At 43.0% G+C, this 18,246-nt stretch overlaps 1 protein-coding gene across 2 annotated transcripts in view; it reads right to left on the reverse strand.

The window, feature by feature from the left end:
• Positions 1 to 15,644, reverse strand: part of LOC120056957 (dapper 1-like) — a 35,581-nt gene extending 19,937 nt beyond the window's left edge. Inside the window, exon 1 of one of the 2 annotated variants that reach the window (XM_039005268.1) lies at positions 15,262 to 15,644. Coding sequence is in view for 1 of the 2 variants with exons in the window: in XM_039005267.1 (XP_038861195.1) it covers positions 14,780 to 15,028 (249 nt within the window). In the remaining variant the exon portion in view is untranslated. Of the gene's footprint in view, positions 1 to 14,779 lie in introns of both variants that reach the window. The other variant, XM_039005267.1, reaches the window with a different exon arrangement.
• Positions 15,645 to 18,246: the final 2,602 nt, after the last annotated feature.

Here is an 18,246-nt window from a genome sequence, read left to right on the forward strand (position 1 = left end):
ATGAGTCCTCAGGAATCCCAGAAAATATTAGATTTTCACACATGCTCCGGGTTTGTATGTCTAGTAGCGACCCACTTATCACCCTGTTTTCCCTGAGTAGACAATCCATGTTGGAATCGAGGGATTTTACCTTGGCTGTGAGTGCCTTGTTCTCTCCTTGGAGCGTGAGAATTTCACTCTGGCTAAACTCCAAACTTCCCCTCAGCCCTGCTACCTACAAACACAATTTGTGTTGCATGGATTCCAGCAAGAGCACTAGCCTCTACTAAGTAAATCATCCGTGTCTGTAGATTAATCTGTCTTTCTTTTTTTTGTCGGGTTAGAGTTATTCTGTGAGGTACAGTAGCCGGATCTTTCCAGGATGGAGTATGTTGTTCCTCTATAGCATGAAGCTGTTGATTCTTATCGATTTCCCTCAGGATCTCCTCAGTATCCAGGTTGGCTCTGAACTGCAGTCAGTTGTTTACAAATGTTTTTAATGATGCGTCTTTCCCACAATGACCGAAGATGTAAGCATGAGTTGCAAAATGTGCAATCCCACTTCAATACAAAGCTTTCGCAGTTTTTTTTGTAATTAACAGGCTGCTCCGTGAAGAGTTTGAGGCCACTCTACTCCAATTTTAGACAATTTGCTTTTTGTTCCAGTTTTCGGTATTACTGTTGTCTATTCAGAACATTCGGCTTCACCAACTTTGCTTGATGCCCTGTGGAAAGAAATGTGTGGCAGCACAAGGGGGTGAGACAGGGATGCAGCTTAAGCCCCACCCTCATTAACATACACTACCGTTCAAAAGTTTGGGGTCACTTAGAAATGTCCTTGTTTTTGAAAGAAAAGCTAATTTATTGTCCATTAAAATAACATCAAATTGATGCGACTCCGGGACGTTGGCCTTCTAGGCAGAGTTCCTCTTTCCAGTGTCTGTGTTCTTTTGCCCATCTTAATATTTTATTTTTATTGATCAGTCTGAGATATGGCTTTTTCTTTGCAACTCTGCCTAGCAGGCCAGCATCCCGAAGTCGCCTCTTCACTGTTGACGATGAGATTGGTGTTTTGCGGGTACTATTTAATGAAGCTGCCAGTCAGGACTTGTGAGGCGTCTGTTTCTCAAACTAGACACTCTAATGTACATGTCCTCTTGCTCAGTTGTGCACCAGGGCCTCCCACTCCTCTTTCTATTCTGGTTAGAGCCCGTTTGTGCTGTTCTGTGAAGGGAGTAGTACACAGCGTTGTACGAGATCTTCAGTTTCTTGGCAGTTTCTCGGTTGGAATAGCCTTCATCTCTCAGAAGAAGAATAGACTGACGAGTTCAAGAAGAAAGTTATTTGTTTCTGGCCCTTTTGAGCCTGTAATCGAACCAACAAATGCTGATACTCAACTAATCTAAAGAAGGACAGTTTTATTGCTTCTATAATCAGCACAAGTTTTCAGCTGTGCTAACATAATAACATAACAAAAGTGTTTTCTAATTATCAATTAGACCTTTTAAAAGGATACACTTGGATTAGCTAACACAACGTGCCATTGGAACACAGGAGTGATGGTTGCTGATAATGGGCCTCTGTACGCCTATGTAGATATTCCATTAAAAATCATCCGTTTCCAGCTACAATAGTCATGTACAACATTAACAATGTCTACACTGTATTTCTGATCAATTTGATGTTTCTGAGTGACCCCAAACTTTTGAATGGTAGTGTATATACGTATCAACGAATTGGTGATGGCACTAGAAGTCTGCAGCACCCGGCCTCACCCTACTAGAATCTGAAGTCAAATGTCTACTGTTTGCTGATAATCTGGTGCTTCTGTCACCAACCAAGGAGCACCTACAGCAGCACCTAGACCTTCTGCAAAGATTCTGTCAGACCTGGGTCCTGACAGTAAATCTCAGTAAGACAAAAATGATGGTGTTCCAAAAAAGGTCCAGCCAGGACCACGAATACAAATTCCATCTAGACACTGTTGCCCTAGAGCACACAAAAAAATGATACATACCTTGGCCTAAACATCAGCGCCACAGGTAACTTCCACAAAGCTGTCAACGATCTGAGAGACAAGGCAAGATGGGCATTCTATGCCATCAAAAGGAACATAAAATTTGACATACCAATTTGGATCTGGCTAAAAATACTTGAATCAGTTATAGAACCCATTGCACTTTATGGTTGTGAGGTCTGGGGTCTGCTCACTAACCAATAATTCACAACATGGGGCAAACACCAAATTGAGACTCTGCATGCAGAATTCTGCAAAAATATCCTCTGTGTACAATGTAAAACACCAAATAATGCAAGCCGATACCCGCTAATTATCAAAATCCAGAAAAGAGCCGTTAAAATTCTATAACCACCTAAAAGGAAGTGATGCCCAAACCTTTCATAACAAAGCCATCACCTACAGAGAGATGAACCTGGAGAAGAGTCCCCTAAGTAAGCTGGTCCTGGGGCTCTGTTCACAAAGACAAACAGACCCCCAGGACAGCAACACAATTAGACCCAAACAAATCATGAGAAAACAAAAAGATAATTACTTGACACATTGGAAAGAATTAACAAAAAAAATGAGCAAACTAGAATGCTATTTGGCCCTAAACAGAGAATACACAGTGGCAGAATAGCTGGCCACTATGACTGACCCAAAATTAATAAAATCTTTGACTATGTACCGACTCAGTGAGCATAGCTTTGCTATTGAGAAAGGCCGCCATAGGCAGACCTGGCTTTCAAGAGCAGACAGGCCATGTGCACACTGCCCACAAAATGAGGTGGAAACTGAGCTGCACTTCCTAACCTCCTGCCAAATGTATGACCATATTAGACACATATTTCTCTAAGATTACACAGACCCACAAAGAATTTGAAAAAACGAATCCAATTTTGATAAACTCCCATATCTATTAAGTGATCACAGCTGCAAGATTTTTGACCTGTTGCCACAAGAAAAGGGCAACCAGTGAAGAACAAACACAATTGTAAATACAACCTATATATATTTTTATTTATTTTCCCTTTTGTATTTGAACTATTTGCACATCATTACAACACTGTATATAGACATAATAGGACATTTTAAATGTCTTTATTATTTTGGAACTTTTGTGAGTGTAATTTTTACCGTTCATTTTTTATTGTTTATTTCACTTACTTTGGCAATGTAAACATATGTTTCCCATGCCAATAAAGCCTCTTGAATTGACAGAGAGACAGAGAGATTGAGTGAGTTATATACAGAGAGCGTGAGAGAGACACAGAAAGAGACAGAGAGAGAGAGACAGAGAGAGAAACAGAGACTGAGTTATACAGAGAGAGACAGAGAAATAGTGAGAGCGACAGAGAGTGAGAGAGAGTGCGATTGAAAGCAAGACACAGCGATCCCCTGAGAGCCGTGGTAATCAACCAGTCGAGCTGACACAAAAGCAGAAATATTTTCAGTCAATGAGCCAATGGAGGCCACAATAGGTCTCCCTGGTGGCTTATCCAATCGTTTGTGGATTTTTGGTAAGGCATGAATAATGCTCCTGATTGTATAGTCTACTTTCATATTCTCATATTCTTTTTGCATAATGTCTCACCTTTCCACAAGAGACTTCAGCTTGCAGTGAATGTTATCTTTGAACAGTGGTGTGGGGTCACGTGACAATTTCTGATAGAAAGTGGTAGTGTTCAATTGTCCCCGGATCTCATTCACATAGTCATCACGGTTTAACAACACCACAGCTCCGCTCTTATCAGCATTACGCCCTATCAAAGTGGAATCATTTTTTAATCATCCAATGCTTGTCTCTGTTCTTTAGGGAGATTATTGTAGACTCTGTATTCTTGTTATTTATTCAGAATCAGAGACATCTTTTTCCACCAATCTGCAGTATGTTTCTAGGGAGGGATTTCTGTATCTGGGCAGACAAAAGGTGGATTTGGCTCGAAAAGGGGTATTCGTTCTGTGGGAAATGTCATTCTCTATTGTGTCTGAACACTCGTCTCACCCATACTTGATGTTCACATTTAGACTCCCTAAGTCTCAATGTACTAAATCATTTCTAAAACTCTATTGTGGTGTCAAAGTCATTACATGATGCAGTGGGGACAAAAGAAGTGGTGATGGGACGTGAAGAAAGGTTGATCACACTCAGGCATTCTGACTGCGTACCCAATAGCGGCGTTGCTCCTTTAGTAGCCATAAAATGTGTGTTCTACCTACTTTCACTCACGCTATAACCAGCACTGCAGGTGCAATGAATGAGTATAGCAGTGTTTAGATAAGCTTGCGTTGTTATTATTAGTATCTTGTGTCTTTTTTAATATCGAGGAATATTTCACTTTCTCTGGTCATAGAGTAACAACATGAATTGGTGCATGAGGCAGAAATAATGCAGTGTGACTTGAGTTTTGCAATAAGCTGGAAGACTGTGTCCCCTTTTCTCAGCGGAGGGCAGAGGGACTGTGAGTCAGGTGAGAGGCAGCCTCACCACTGCTCCCTCCCTCCGCACAGAAGCAAGACATCAGTCCAGAATTTTAAAAAAATGATTATGCTCACTCAGCTGTGCCTCACAAGTAATACAACAAATGATCTATTACCAGTGTGATCATATACCTACATTTCAAAATGGCAGGGTAATTCAAACAGTGCCTTCGGAAAGTATTCAGACCCCTTGACTTTTTCCACATTTTGTTACATTACAGCCAATTGTTCGCCGCCCTATGGGACTCCCAATTACGGACGGATGTGATACAGCCTGGATTCGAACCAAGTACTATAGTGATGCCTCTTGCACTGAGATGCAGTGGCTTAGACCGCTGTGCCACTCGGGAGCCCTAAAATTTATTAAATAAATAAAATCTTCAGCATTCTACACACAATACCCCATAATGACAAAGCGAAAACAGGTTTTTAGAAATGTTTGCAAATGTATTACAAATTAAAAAACAGAAATTCCTTATTTACATAAGTATTCAGCCCCTTTGCAATGAGACTCGAAATTGACCTCAGGTGCATCCTGTTTGCATTGATCATCCTTGAGATGTTTCTACAACTTGATTTGAGTCCATCTGTGGAAAATTCAATTGATTGGACATGATTTGGAAATGATTTTCCCACAGTTGACAGTGCATGTCAGAGCAAAAACCATGCCATGAGGATGAAGGAATTGTCCGTAGAGCTCCGAGACAGGATTGTGTCGAGGCACAGATCTGGGGAAGGGTACCAAAACATTTCTGCAGCATTGAAGGTCCCAAAGAACACAGTGGCCTCCATCATTCTTAAATGGAAGAAGTTTGGAACCACCATGACTCTTCCTAGAGATAGCCGCCCGGTCAAACTGAGCAATCGGGGGAGAAGGATCTTGGTCAGGGGGGCGACCAAGAACCCGATGGTCACTCTGACAGAGCTCCAGAGTTCCTCTGTGGAGATGGGAGAACCTTCCAGAAGGACAACCATCTCTGCAGCACTCCACCAAATCAGGCCTTTATGGTAGAGCGGCCAGACGGAAGCCACTCCTCAGTAAAAGGCGCATGACAGCCCGCTTGGAGTTTGCCAAAGGCACCTAACGATTCTGAATGCCAAGCGTCACGTCTGGAGAAAACCTGGCACCATCTCCACAATGAAGCATGGTGGTGGTAGCATCATGAGGTGGGGATGTTTTTCAGCGGCAGGGACTGGGAGACTAGTCAGGATAGAGGCAAAGATGAACGGAGAAAAGTACAGAGAGATCCTTGATGAAAACCTGCTCCAGAGTGCTCACGACCTCAGATTGGGGTGAAGGTTCACCTTCCAACAGGACAACGACCCAAAGCACACAACCAAGGCAATGCAGTAGTGGCTTCGGGACAAGTCTCTGAATGTCCTTGAGTAGCCCATCCAGAGCCCGGACTTGAATCCAATCGAACATCTCTGGAGACCTGAAAATAGCTGTGCAGCAACTCTCCCCATCCAACCTGCCAGAGCTTGAGAGGATCTGCAGAGAAGAATGGGAGAAACTCCCCAAATACAGGTGTGCCAAGCTTGTACCCAAGAAGAATCGATGCTGTAAATCGCTGGCAATGGTGCTTCAACAAAGTACTGAGTAAGGGGTCTGAATAGTTATGTAAATGTATTATTTCAGATTTTTTTTCTCATAAATTAGCAAACATTTTTGAAAAACAGTTTTTGCTTTGTCATTATATGGTATTGTGTGTAAATTTATGAGGGGGAAAAACTATTTAATACATTTTAGAATAAGGCTGTAACGTAACAAAATGTGGAAAAAGTCAAGGTGTCTGAATACTTTCCGAAGGCACTGTCATTTCAAAATGGTCTGAGAAGAACAACATTGGCAGGACAATTCAAGCATAGCCAATATGCAGTGATAACGTATTGGGCCTATAGCTTACTGCACAAACCTCATTGCTACAGAAGTGTTTTTAATTGGTTAATGTTGCATAGGCTTACGTGTTAAAAAAAATCTGAGCGGTAGATCTCGGCTTGAATTTTGACTCAGAACGTGATCTTGACTCAGAAAAGAGTTGCCTTAGAGCAACACTCAATCAATCAATCTCCACGGGCATCTCCATCTCTCTGGATGAATTATCCAGCCCTCTCCCATCCCTCTCACAACACCAAAACTCTCACCCTAACAGATAGACACCAGCACTACATTACTACTCCCTTTCTACCCAGCTATAATACACCCACACACGAGTCCACACGCACACTCCTCATCCCTAGCTTCTCACTCATGTCTCTCAGGCAGGATTCCTGTGCAATTAAGCCTTTTGTTCCCATCAATTATTAACAGCCTGCGCTGCAGCTAACCACTAACAACCGCTAACAGCGCCCCTCAGCACTGAGCATGGCTAATTATGCCCCTGCTGGATCCTCAAACTCCCAGAAGGGAAGACAGGCCAACCCTCTGCTCAGCGAAGCCCAGCAGGGAGCACCGAAGCTGGGTACGGAGGTTGGTAGTCGGCTTCCGTGGCGCTTTGTGGTGGTGGAAAGAAGCCAACATGGGGGTTATTTTCAGGGGGTCGGAGATGATGTGGGGTACAAAATCGAGGTTGTCCTTAGCCACAGATCTAGGATCAGATAAATCGTTTATATAAGGAGGTAAGGTTATCACATTTTAAGGTATGACCCAAGTGCAGACAGTGTTGAAGAAACGAATGTTTATTCTTTAAACAGGGGTGGGAAAACTACAGGTCAAGCAGGCAGGGGTCAATGATCCAGAGAGGGTGTAAGGCACCGGAACAGCAGGCGGGCTCAGGGTCAGGTCAGGCAGAGGTCGGTAATCCAGAGTAGAGGCAAAGGTACAGGATGGCAGGCAGGCTCAAAGTCAGGGCAGGCAGGAAAGGTCAAAACCAGGAAACTAGAAAACAGGGACTATAGCAAAGACAGGAGAAAGGGAAACCGCTGGTAGGTTTGAATGAACAAAAGGAACTGGCACAGACAGAAAACATAGGTATAAGTACCCAGGGGATAATGGGGAAGATGGGCAACACCTGGAGGGGGTTGGAGACAAGCACAAGGATAGGTGAAACAGATCAAGGCGTGACACCATTAGTGGGAAGGAAAAATATCTGACCCTACATCAGTGGTTAGGGGCTTCTATCCACTTCCACCCTCTCCTCATCCCAGGGACTGTGTGTAGAGGGACTAGGGTGAAGTTACCCCAAGAGGCATATGTTGGGTGAGTTTAGCATTTTCCCCACTAATGGTTAAGTTTAGGTATGGGGGATGGGAATACATACACATGGATTTAGTACTGTAGATATGTGGTAGTGGTGGAGTAGGGGCCTGAGGGCACACAGTGTGTTGTGAAATCTGTGAATGTATTGTAATGTTTTAAAATTGTATAAACTGCCTTAATTTTGCACGACCCCAGGAAGAGTAGCTGCTGTTTTGGCAGCAGCTAATGGGGATCCATAATAAATACAAATACAAATCTGATCCTAGATCTGTACCTAAGTAAAATGTCACCCCAGAGCTTGTCCAGAAACCCCACAACAAGAGAGACGTGACAACAACCTACATTCTGTCTCTCACTTACCCCCCACTTTGACTCTGTTCACACATTCGCCTGACACTCCACAATGTTAACCCAACACAGCTAGGCGTGAAAATACACACACGCACACACTGGAGGCTACACACATACACACACACACACACACACACACAAAACAACCCCTTATACCTGGCCCTGAGCTTATCTTTACACCTTTACACCTTACACCTGGCCTTATCTTTATCCCACTACAGAGGGAGAATCAAGCACTGTTTAGTTAACAATCAGCAGATGTGAGGTCTGGTCTTAGAGCAGGCTATCAGCAAAGGCTCAGCTTTGTACGTCCCAAATAGTACCCCTTGCCCTATATAGTGCACTAATTTCAACCAGAGCCCCATAAGTGCTGGTCATAAGTAGTGCACTATATAGGGAATAGGGTATCATTTAGGATGCACTCTTTGTGTGAGGAGGAGATCAAATGGCAAAATCATTATTTCCTATGGATTGGCCTATACTTTGCTTAATGAATCCCTCTTTCATTGGAGAACTGCGCCCAATGATGAATTCGTAACATATCTAGGTAGGAAAGCATTTGAAGACAGAATGATAGTCAATCTTTTGCTTGGTGCAAATATTTGTGCTCCAGAAATTACCTGTCAGTCAGTGGCGGCCGCTGATTGGCTGAATACCTGGGGCGCGAGGTGTTTGGAGTTGTAAACAAAGAAGCATGACAGAAATATGAGGAAATTTTTTCGAACTACCGGTAGTTTCTTTGAGAATATATACACTGCTCAAAAAAATAAAGGGAACACTTAAACAACACAATGTAACTCCAAGTCAATCACACTTCTGTGAAATCAAACTGTCCACTTAGGAAGCAACACTGATTGACAATAAATTTCACATGCTGTTGTGCAAATGGAATAGACAAAAGGTGGAAATTATAGGCAATTAGCAAGACACCCCCAAAAAAGGAATGGTTCTGCAGGTGGTGACCACAGACCACTTCTCAGTTCCTATGCTTCCTGGCTGATGTTTTGGTCACTTTTGAATGTTGGCGGTGCTCTCACTCTAGTGGTAGCATGAGACGGAGTCTACAACCCACACAAGTGGCTCAGGTAGTGCAGCTCATCCAGGATGGCACATCAATGCGAGCTGTGGCAAGAAGGTTTGCTGTGTCTGTCAGCGTAGTGTCCAGAGCATGGAGGCGCTACCAGGAGACAGGCCAGTACATCAGGAGACGTGGAGGAGGCCGTAGGAGGGCAACAACCCAGCAGCAGGACCGCTACCTCCGCCTTTGTGCAAGGAGGAGCAGGAGGAGCACTGCCAGAGCCCTGCAAAATGACCTCCAGCAGGCCACAAATGTGCATGTGTCTGCTCAAACGGTCAGAAACAGACTCCATGAGGGTGGTATGAGGGCCCGACGTCCACAGGTGGGGGTTGTGCTTACAGCCCAACACCGTGCAGGACGTTTGGCATTTGCCAGAGAACACCAAGATTGTAAATTCGCCACTGGCGCCCTGTGCTCTTCACAGATGAAAGCAGGTTCACACTGAGCACATGTGACAGACGTGACAGAGTCTGGAGACGCCGTGGAGAACGTTCTGCTGCCTGCAACATTCTCCAGCATGACCGGTTTGGAGGTGGGTCAGTCATGGTGTGGGGTGGCATTTCTTTGTGGGGCCAGCCCTCCATGTGCTCGCCAGAGGTAGCCTGACTGCCATTAGGTACCGAGATGAGATCCTCAGACCCCTTGTGAGACCATATGCTGACACATGCACATTTGTGGCCTGCTGGAGGTCATTTTGCAGGGCTCTGGCAGTGCTCCTCCTTGCACAAAGGCGGAGGTAGCGGTCCTGCTGCTGGGTTGTTGCCCTCCTACGGCCTCCTCCACGTCTCCTGATGTAGTTAGTTTTTCTTTAAGAAGCCCTCCTGTTCTCCACTCATTACCTGTATTAACTGCACCTGTTTGAACTCATTACCTGTATAAAAGACACCTGTCCACACACTCAATCAAACAGACTCCAACCTCTCCACAATGGCCAAGACCAGAGAGCTGTGTAAGGACATCAGGGATAAAATTGTAGACCTGCACAAGGCTGGGATGGGCTACAGGACAATAGGTAAGCAGCTTGGTGAGAAGGCAACAACTGTTGGCGCAATTATTAGAAAATGGAAGAAGTTCAAGATGACGGTCAATCACCCTCGGTCTGGGGCTCCATGCAAGATTTCACCTCGTGGGGCATCAATGATCATGAGGAAGGTGAGGGATCAGCCCAGAACTACACGGCAGGACCTGGTCAATGACCTGAAGAGAGCTGGGACCACAGTCTCAAAGAAAACCATTAGTAACACACTACGCCGTCATGGATTAAAATCCTGCAGCGCACGCAAGGTCCCCCTGCTCAAGCCAGCGCATGTCCAGGCCCGTCTGAAGTTGGCCAATGACCATCTGGATGATCCAGAGGAGGAATGGGAGAAGATCATGTGGTCTGATGAGACAAAAATAGAGCTTTTTGGTCTAAACTCCACTCGCCGTGTTTGGAGGAAGAAGAAGGATGAGTACAACCCCAAGAACACCATCCCAACCGTGAAGCATGGAGGTGGAAACATCATTCTTTGGGGATGCTTTTCTGCAAAGGGGAGAGGACGACTGCACTGTATTGAGGGGAGGATGGATGGGGCCATGTATCGCGAGATCTTGGCCAACAACCTCCTTCCCTCAGTAATAGCATTGAAGATGGGTCGTGGCTGGGTCTTCCAGCATGACAACGACCCGAAACACACAGCCAGGGCAACTAAAGAGTGGCTCAGTAAGAAGCATCTCAAGGTCCTGGAGTGGCCTAGCCAGTCTCCAGACCTGAACCCAATAGAAAATCTTTGGAGGGAGCTGAAAGCCAGTATTGCCCAGCGACAGCCCCGAAACCTGAAGGATCTGGAGAAGGTCTGTATGGAGGAGTGGGCCAAAATCCCTGCTGCAGTGTGTGCAAACCTGGTCAAGAACTACAGGAAACGTATGATCTCTGTAATTGCAAACAAAGGTTTCTGTACCAAATATTAAGTTCTGCTTTTCTGATGTATCAAATACTTATGTCATGCAATAAAATGCAAATTAATTACTTAAAAATCATACAATGTGATTTTCTGGATTTTAGATTCGGTCTCTCACAGTTGAAGTGTACCTATAATAAAAAATGACAGACCTCTACATGCTTTGTAAGTAGGAAAACCTGCAAAATCGGCAGTGTATCAAATACTTGTTTTTACTACCATTGTATACTACCATTCAAAAGTTTGGGGTCACTCAGAAATGTCCTTGTTTTTGACAGAAACCCAATTTTTTGTCCATTAAAATAACATCAGATTGATCAGAAATACAGTGTAGACATTGTTAATCTAGTAAATGACTATTGTAGCTGGAAACGGATGATTTTTAATGGAATATCTACATAGGTGTACAGAGGCCCATTATCAGCAACATTCACTCCTGTGTTCCAATGGCATGTTGTGTTAGCTAATCCAAGTGTATCCTTTTAAAAAGGCTAATTGATAATTAGAAAACACTTTTGTTATGTTATTATGTTAGCACAGCTGAAAACTTGTGCTGATTATAGAAGCAATAAAACTGTCCTTCTTTAGATTAGTTGAGTATCAGCATTTGTTGGTTCGATTACAGGCTCAAAATGGCCAGAAACAAATAACTTTCTTTTGAAACTCGTCAGTCTATTCTTCTTCTGAGAGATGAAGGCTATTCCAACCGAGAAACTGCCAAGAAACTGAAGATCTCGTACAACGCTGTGTACTACTCCCTTCACAGAACAGCACAAACGGGCTCTAACCAGAATAGAAAGAGGAGTGGGAGGCCCTGGTGCACAACTGAGCAAGAGGACATGTACATTAGAGTGTCTAGTTTGAGAAACAGACGCCTCACAAGTCCTGACTGGCAGCTTCATTAAATAGTACCCGCAAAACACCAGTCTCAACGTCATCAGTGAAGAGGCGACTTCGGGATGCTGACCTTCTAGGCACAACCCGTGACTGGGTCAACGTGCATGTGCCCGGCCTGCCATAGGAGTTTCTAGACTGGAGTCGCTAGAGCATGATGGGACAAGGACCAACAATTACCTTCAATTGAATATCAATCAGTAAACTGCATGGCCCTATCTTTATTTTATGTAAAAATAGTCATATAAAATCATTAGATAGTCATAATGGCTAGTCCACATAATTAACATTTTGAGGGTATTGACACAATGTTCAAAACCCACGAAGACAATCCAAAACAATAATTTAACCATTAACGCCTAACCAAATTGTCCAAAAGGTTATCAATGTGTCACAACACAAGAGCAATGGCCCAACTGTAGGCCTATCAATATCCATTTAACCCGAGGCCATTGTTCACACATTGGCCTGAAGCGACTGAGAGAGAGAGCGAGAGAAAGGCCACTCACTTATATCTATCACCGATTTAAAGTGACCTCTTTATAGGGGTCGTGTGCATGTCATGCGCGTTGTTTTTCAGTCTAGGTAGCCTAATAAATGGAGAGCAGCCAGGCTAGACTACCGTTTAGTTTAGGATGCATTTACATACAGTTTCTCGCTTGATGCTGGAGGCAAAGATGTAGCAGGATTAATTATGGATCCCTTAAGCGAGAATCCCGTTAGCGGGATTGATTTGACAACATCCAGTGAAATTGTAGCGCGCCAAATCCAAACTACAGAAATATCAATATTCAACCTTCACAAAAATAAAAAATAAATGTCATACATCAAACTAAAGCTTCAATTCTTGTTAATCCAGCCGCTGTGTCAGATTTCAAAAAGGCTTTAAGGCGAAAGCAAACCATGCGATTATCTGAGGACAGCGCCCCGCATACAAACACATGAAAATAATTTTTCAACCAGGCAGGTGCGACACAAAAGTCAGAAATAGCCATATAATAAATGCCTTACCTTTGAAGATCTTCTTTTTGCAATCTCAAATGTCTCAGTGACACAATGAATAGCTGTTTTGTTCGATAAATTCCTTCTTTATATCCCCAAAATGTCAATTTATTTGGCGCGTTTGATTCAGAAATACACCGGTTCCAACTCGCCCAACATGACTACAAAGTATCTAATAAGTTACCTGTAAACTTGGTCCAAACATTTAAAAAAAAAAATCCTAATCCAACCTCAGGTATCCTAAAATGTAAATAAAAGATCAAATTTAAGACGGAATAAACTGTTTCTAATACCGGATAAAAACAACGTGAAGTGTGCTCCAGTTCACGCGCAACAAAAGACTAAAGCCCTTCAGAGTGACACCTACAAAGAACAGCCCTACTTCTTCATTTTTAAAAAGAAAAACATCTAACAATTTCTAAAGACTGTTGACATCTAGTGGAAGCCATAGGAACTGCAATCTGGGCCCCAATAAATCAGGTCTCCCATAGAAACCTATTGGAAAACACAGTGACCTCAAATCTCCCCCCCCCTGGATGGATTGTGCTCGGGGTTTCGCCTGCCAAATCAGTTCTGTTATACTCACAGACATTATTCTAACAGTTTTAGAAACTTCAGAGTGTTTTCTATCCAAATCTAACTATATGCATATCCTAGCTTCTGGGCCTGAGTAGCAGGCAGTTTACTTTGGGCACGCTTTTCATCCGGACGTGAAAATACTGCCCCCTATCCCAGAGAGGTTAATTCATTGTTAAACTAGATAGTTAATTGCCGGCGGAAGTAAATGTATTTACCATAAAATATATGGATCAATATTTTCGTAGCAAATGTGCAAGGCCATGCATGTCCAGGTTATCCCCACATCACCAATTTCATCCATAGAGAAAATAATACTTGCTGCAAAATTACAAAAAAATGTCCTTGCCTAGGTCCTTACTTAGGTTGCCAATGCTGTTGTAATCTCTGTGTTATGAAGATCACCTAATACCATGATGAGGAGATAGCAACACTAGCATCAAGTGCAGCGCTTGGCCATTGAACAAATGTCTGTTCAAATATTTTAAATGAGAGGGTCTCCATTTAGCTATAAATATAATTTTGGGGGTTTTACGCATATTATGCTACTCAAACCTAATTAAGGCTACTTCAATTAAGGATATAGCACTCCAACCACATTGCACCCCAGGTATTCTCTTCAAAAATGCAGCCAAGGGATAGCATGTAATATTCCAAGATAAATAATCAAATAAATAGGAATAGTAAAACACAATAAAAGATATGGAGATGTTATTCATCATATTATTATTAGCCTACTGAGTGGAAAAATAATTGACAGATGCCCCAAATAATGGTGGAAACTACCACAATACAGCAACTATAGGCCTACACAAAACTCCAGGATCGACATGGTGGTGGGCACGGTCCGACCTTTTCAGAACAACGGATTATTTATCACTAACTCGATATAGACAATATATGATATGCTGATATACTTTTATTTTTTCGAAACAGCGTCAAGGGACAATGGAATGAAAAACCCAAGCACCGAAGTTTGCCTTAAATGGTCACGCGCGCTCCGGTCACACAGTATGGGGCTGTCTGGTCCACATTTCGGATGGTACCGTTATTCGGCACAGATCCACTCTATATAGGTTAGCTATATAGGATAGATTTATAATTTCATGGCCGTCATTCCAAGAGCATTAAACGCGTAACAAATCCCAGTCTACAGCTTTCCATGAACGCGCAGTAATACCAAATTATAGAAATGTACAACTATAGGCTAAATGACCGTTACTTACGATCAAATATGTAACTTATGCATTTTAAGTACAATAATACGAAAGTCGTCTTACCGTATGGCGCCTATAACTAAAGTCGTCTGACGCACAGACGGTTGTCTCCGGAACGGGCCGGGCCGGCTGGACATCGCCCCATGCCGGGAGTCCTGGGACAGAGTCCCCGAGCGAGAGGGCACTGAGCACCAGGCATTCCTGCCTCTGTTTCAGCAGCTCCAACTCACACAGGCCGGCCAAACTCGCCTCAAGGCGCTCCTTATTCCGACTGCGCTCCGCTGTCATTGGGAAAGAAAACGCTCGGTACATCGTTCTCCCTCGCTCTGAGAGTGGCTGAGTGCTTACACTTCGGCTCTGCTTTGATCGTTTCTCAGCCGTTGGCCGTTCCTTCCTACTAGTATCCAAGTGAGGCTAAATTGTCTGCATATTTAATTTCAAAGTGACTTTACTCTTTGGTTTTGATATACATGTTTTAAAGCGAAGTAGCGACAGTAAACTATGCATACAGCTGCGAACCATTGTATGCAGAACCGAACCCATACCTACTGCTCGCTCAATGATGTTGCTGGATTCCAATTCCGTAGCTGTCAATTGTAAATTAGCATGCCCGGGTTTTTCCAGAGGGTCCATTGGTTACCCAGAACCCATAATAGTTCATATTCATAAGGTATTCTGTTCTTCAAGATGTGATTGGACAACGAGCTCTCCTTTGTATTCCTAAACGCGCAAGGTCACATTCACCCAGCCAGTTCAGTGAATTAATCTTTCATTAATGCCTAAAAGTTGACACCAAAGGATCGTGAAGCGTTGATCAAGTTCTACCAGCCTTTCATGAAAATCCAAGCACCTTCTCTGGCTACCTCGCCTATAAACCCATTGTTGTCAGTGAAAACGAAATCAGTGATATCGTATGACTAGTAGCAAGGGAGACCGACGGTTCTATACGCTATTTATACTTGAAACAAATAACAAAGGTTGGTTGCAAAGTTCACTGATAAGTAGGCTACTGGAGACCTACTGCCTGCCTGTAGATTGTGTACATTACAGCCTAACAGGGGGAAGGCGCCATCTGGTGGCCACATGCATCTTTTTTTTTTTTCTCCCTCTCACACGCACGCATGCCCACCCTCTTTTTGGTATGAACTATAGGTCTATGCAATACCCAGCCTAGAGTACAGTGTAGCATCTCAATAGCCCTACATAGTCTCCCGTTTCCTTTGGACCTGTGGACAGTGATATACTCGGTTTTCAGATCATTGCAGAGTGATGATGAAATTTGACTTAAATCACATTAGTGCTACATAACAGCTTGGGTGTACATATCAACTGTTTTCCTCATCCCACGTCTTTAGGTGTCTGGAACATTTGCCTATATGGAACATGCAGTCTGAAGAGTCCACACCTCTCACCTAATCATTGCTGGGAGATAGCTAGTTGCGTCGCAAATGGCACCCTGTTCCCTATGTAGGGAATGTACAGTATGTCTCGAAGTGTATGTCTATGTAGTGCTCTGGACAAAAGTAGTGTACTGTATAGGGAATAGGGTGCCATTTGCTACGCATCCTCAGATAACCTTAAACAACTTCAGATATAACGAGCAAGGACACAAAGGAACAATGATTAACAGCTGACATTCGAAATGCCTCCTCTCACTTATTTAATAGGGCTATAAAATGCATGTCTCATTTACAAATGTCTTAGTAACATGGCAGCATCATTATTAGATTAAATGACACGAATGAAAATAGTGACAATAAATTAATTGAATGAATGACCAAATGTAGCACTGACACAATTGGAAGCAATGTGAACATTGCTCAAGCGGGTACTGAAGAATCCCCCATTGAAAAAATATCACAGTTCATTGGTATGGACAGAAACAGACAGCTGCTGGGATGAGTCAGACAGAAAATACATATTTTTTTATTACTTTATTTCATTCTCTCCTCCACAAACCGATAGAATCTTTTTTTCTTTCAAAGTTTTTCCCAAAACCACGGCCAGCGCAGAAGGGTTTCACTAGTCTGTGTACACAAACTATACAGATAATATATTGTATTTCTAACACAGGTTGGTGGCACCGTAGAGATGACAGGCTCACGGTAATGGCTGGAGCGAAATCAATGGAATGGTATCATAAATGGTTTCCATGTGTTTGATGCCATTCCATTTGCTCCGTTCCAGCAATTATGAGCCGTCCTCCCCTCAGCAGAATATTTCAGTCATATATCGGAGATCAGAAAGTATTTAAAAAAACATCTGGTATTGATACAGAGGATATAATACCACAGTGTTTGAGATGGAAAAAGTTCTGAAGAAATTGCACCTGTCTGAGGTGTGTAATGAAGTGAAGGGTTTGAAAGAATTGGAGGTCAGGCTTCTTTGCCTGGCTACACAAACACCTTGCTCCGGCCAAACGTTACGCCACTCCCACGGACGATAGTTTCATCCCCGCAATGAGTCTGGATCTGAGTATCTCCCTGACGATTTCTAGAATGCAAACACATTCTAAATGTTCTGATTGGTCCCAGAGACGGACAGGTTGGGCCAGAGCCAGAACACACAAGGGTAAAGCAGCGTTTTGAAAATAATCTGATTGGTTAGACATGATCCGATCGCTGATTACTGTTTGGTACAACACCCCTCATTTTGACGTAACCACAAACGACTTCAACGATGGAAGTCTCAGACTGAAGTATGTAGCGAACACAGAGCAGTGGAATAATTCAGTTTGAGTCGTCAGGAAACAACCACAAACACAAGCTCTAAAATACATCCTTTCAATTAGCTATTTATGTCTCATACTCAGTATAACACATTCTCTATATTCTGCAAATTGTTAAGAATTGATTTAGAATGTTCTACAATTGGGCAACCATGAACAGGTCTGTGGCTTTGTGAGCATTCAAATGAGTAAAGCTTTCAGTTTCAGGTTTTTGAAGAACACTACTCTTTGGGTGCAATATATTTTGTTTGTTTTCTCAGACACTCAAACATGCTTGCTGACCATTCTATTGAAAAACACTCTTCAAGCTTTCAACTACCAATATATTAGATTCATGTAGTTTGAACAGAGTACATTTTTCTGGGCCATTTGAGGCATTCCTGCAATATAAAGCACCCATGCATAGAACACATCAGATTGTGAATGAAATTAAATGGGACAGGAAGCAAGCATGCATTCACTATCGAGGGGTCCACAAGGGTCTCTTAAGTTTTTCAGAAACCCTAACGAAGGCAGCTTGCTGTCAAAATGTTAGTCAATTCATGAAATGCATGTATTGCATAAGATTAATAGTGTTTTCTTTAAGGGTTACCAAGTCATTTGGAAGAGATTACTATTACCTCAGAATACCTTGCTATTCCTCCCAAATACTCTTTTAGTTGCACATCGTCCCACATTGGTTGACCGCTTTCTACTCCTCTTCTAAGGGCCACAATGTCAACAGAAATGATTGCCATGGTGAGATACAGGCAAACAATGTAAAGTACAGTACAGGTCATTGTAATCTCATCATGGGCCCTTT

This window comes from Salvelinus namaycush, chromosome 12 (assembly GCF_016432855.1).
Source record: "Salvelinus namaycush isolate Seneca chromosome 12, SaNama_1.0, whole genome shotgun sequence".
NCBI classification, from domain to species: domain Eukaryota; kingdom Metazoa; phylum Chordata; class Actinopteri; order Salmoniformes; family Salmonidae; genus Salvelinus; species Salvelinus namaycush.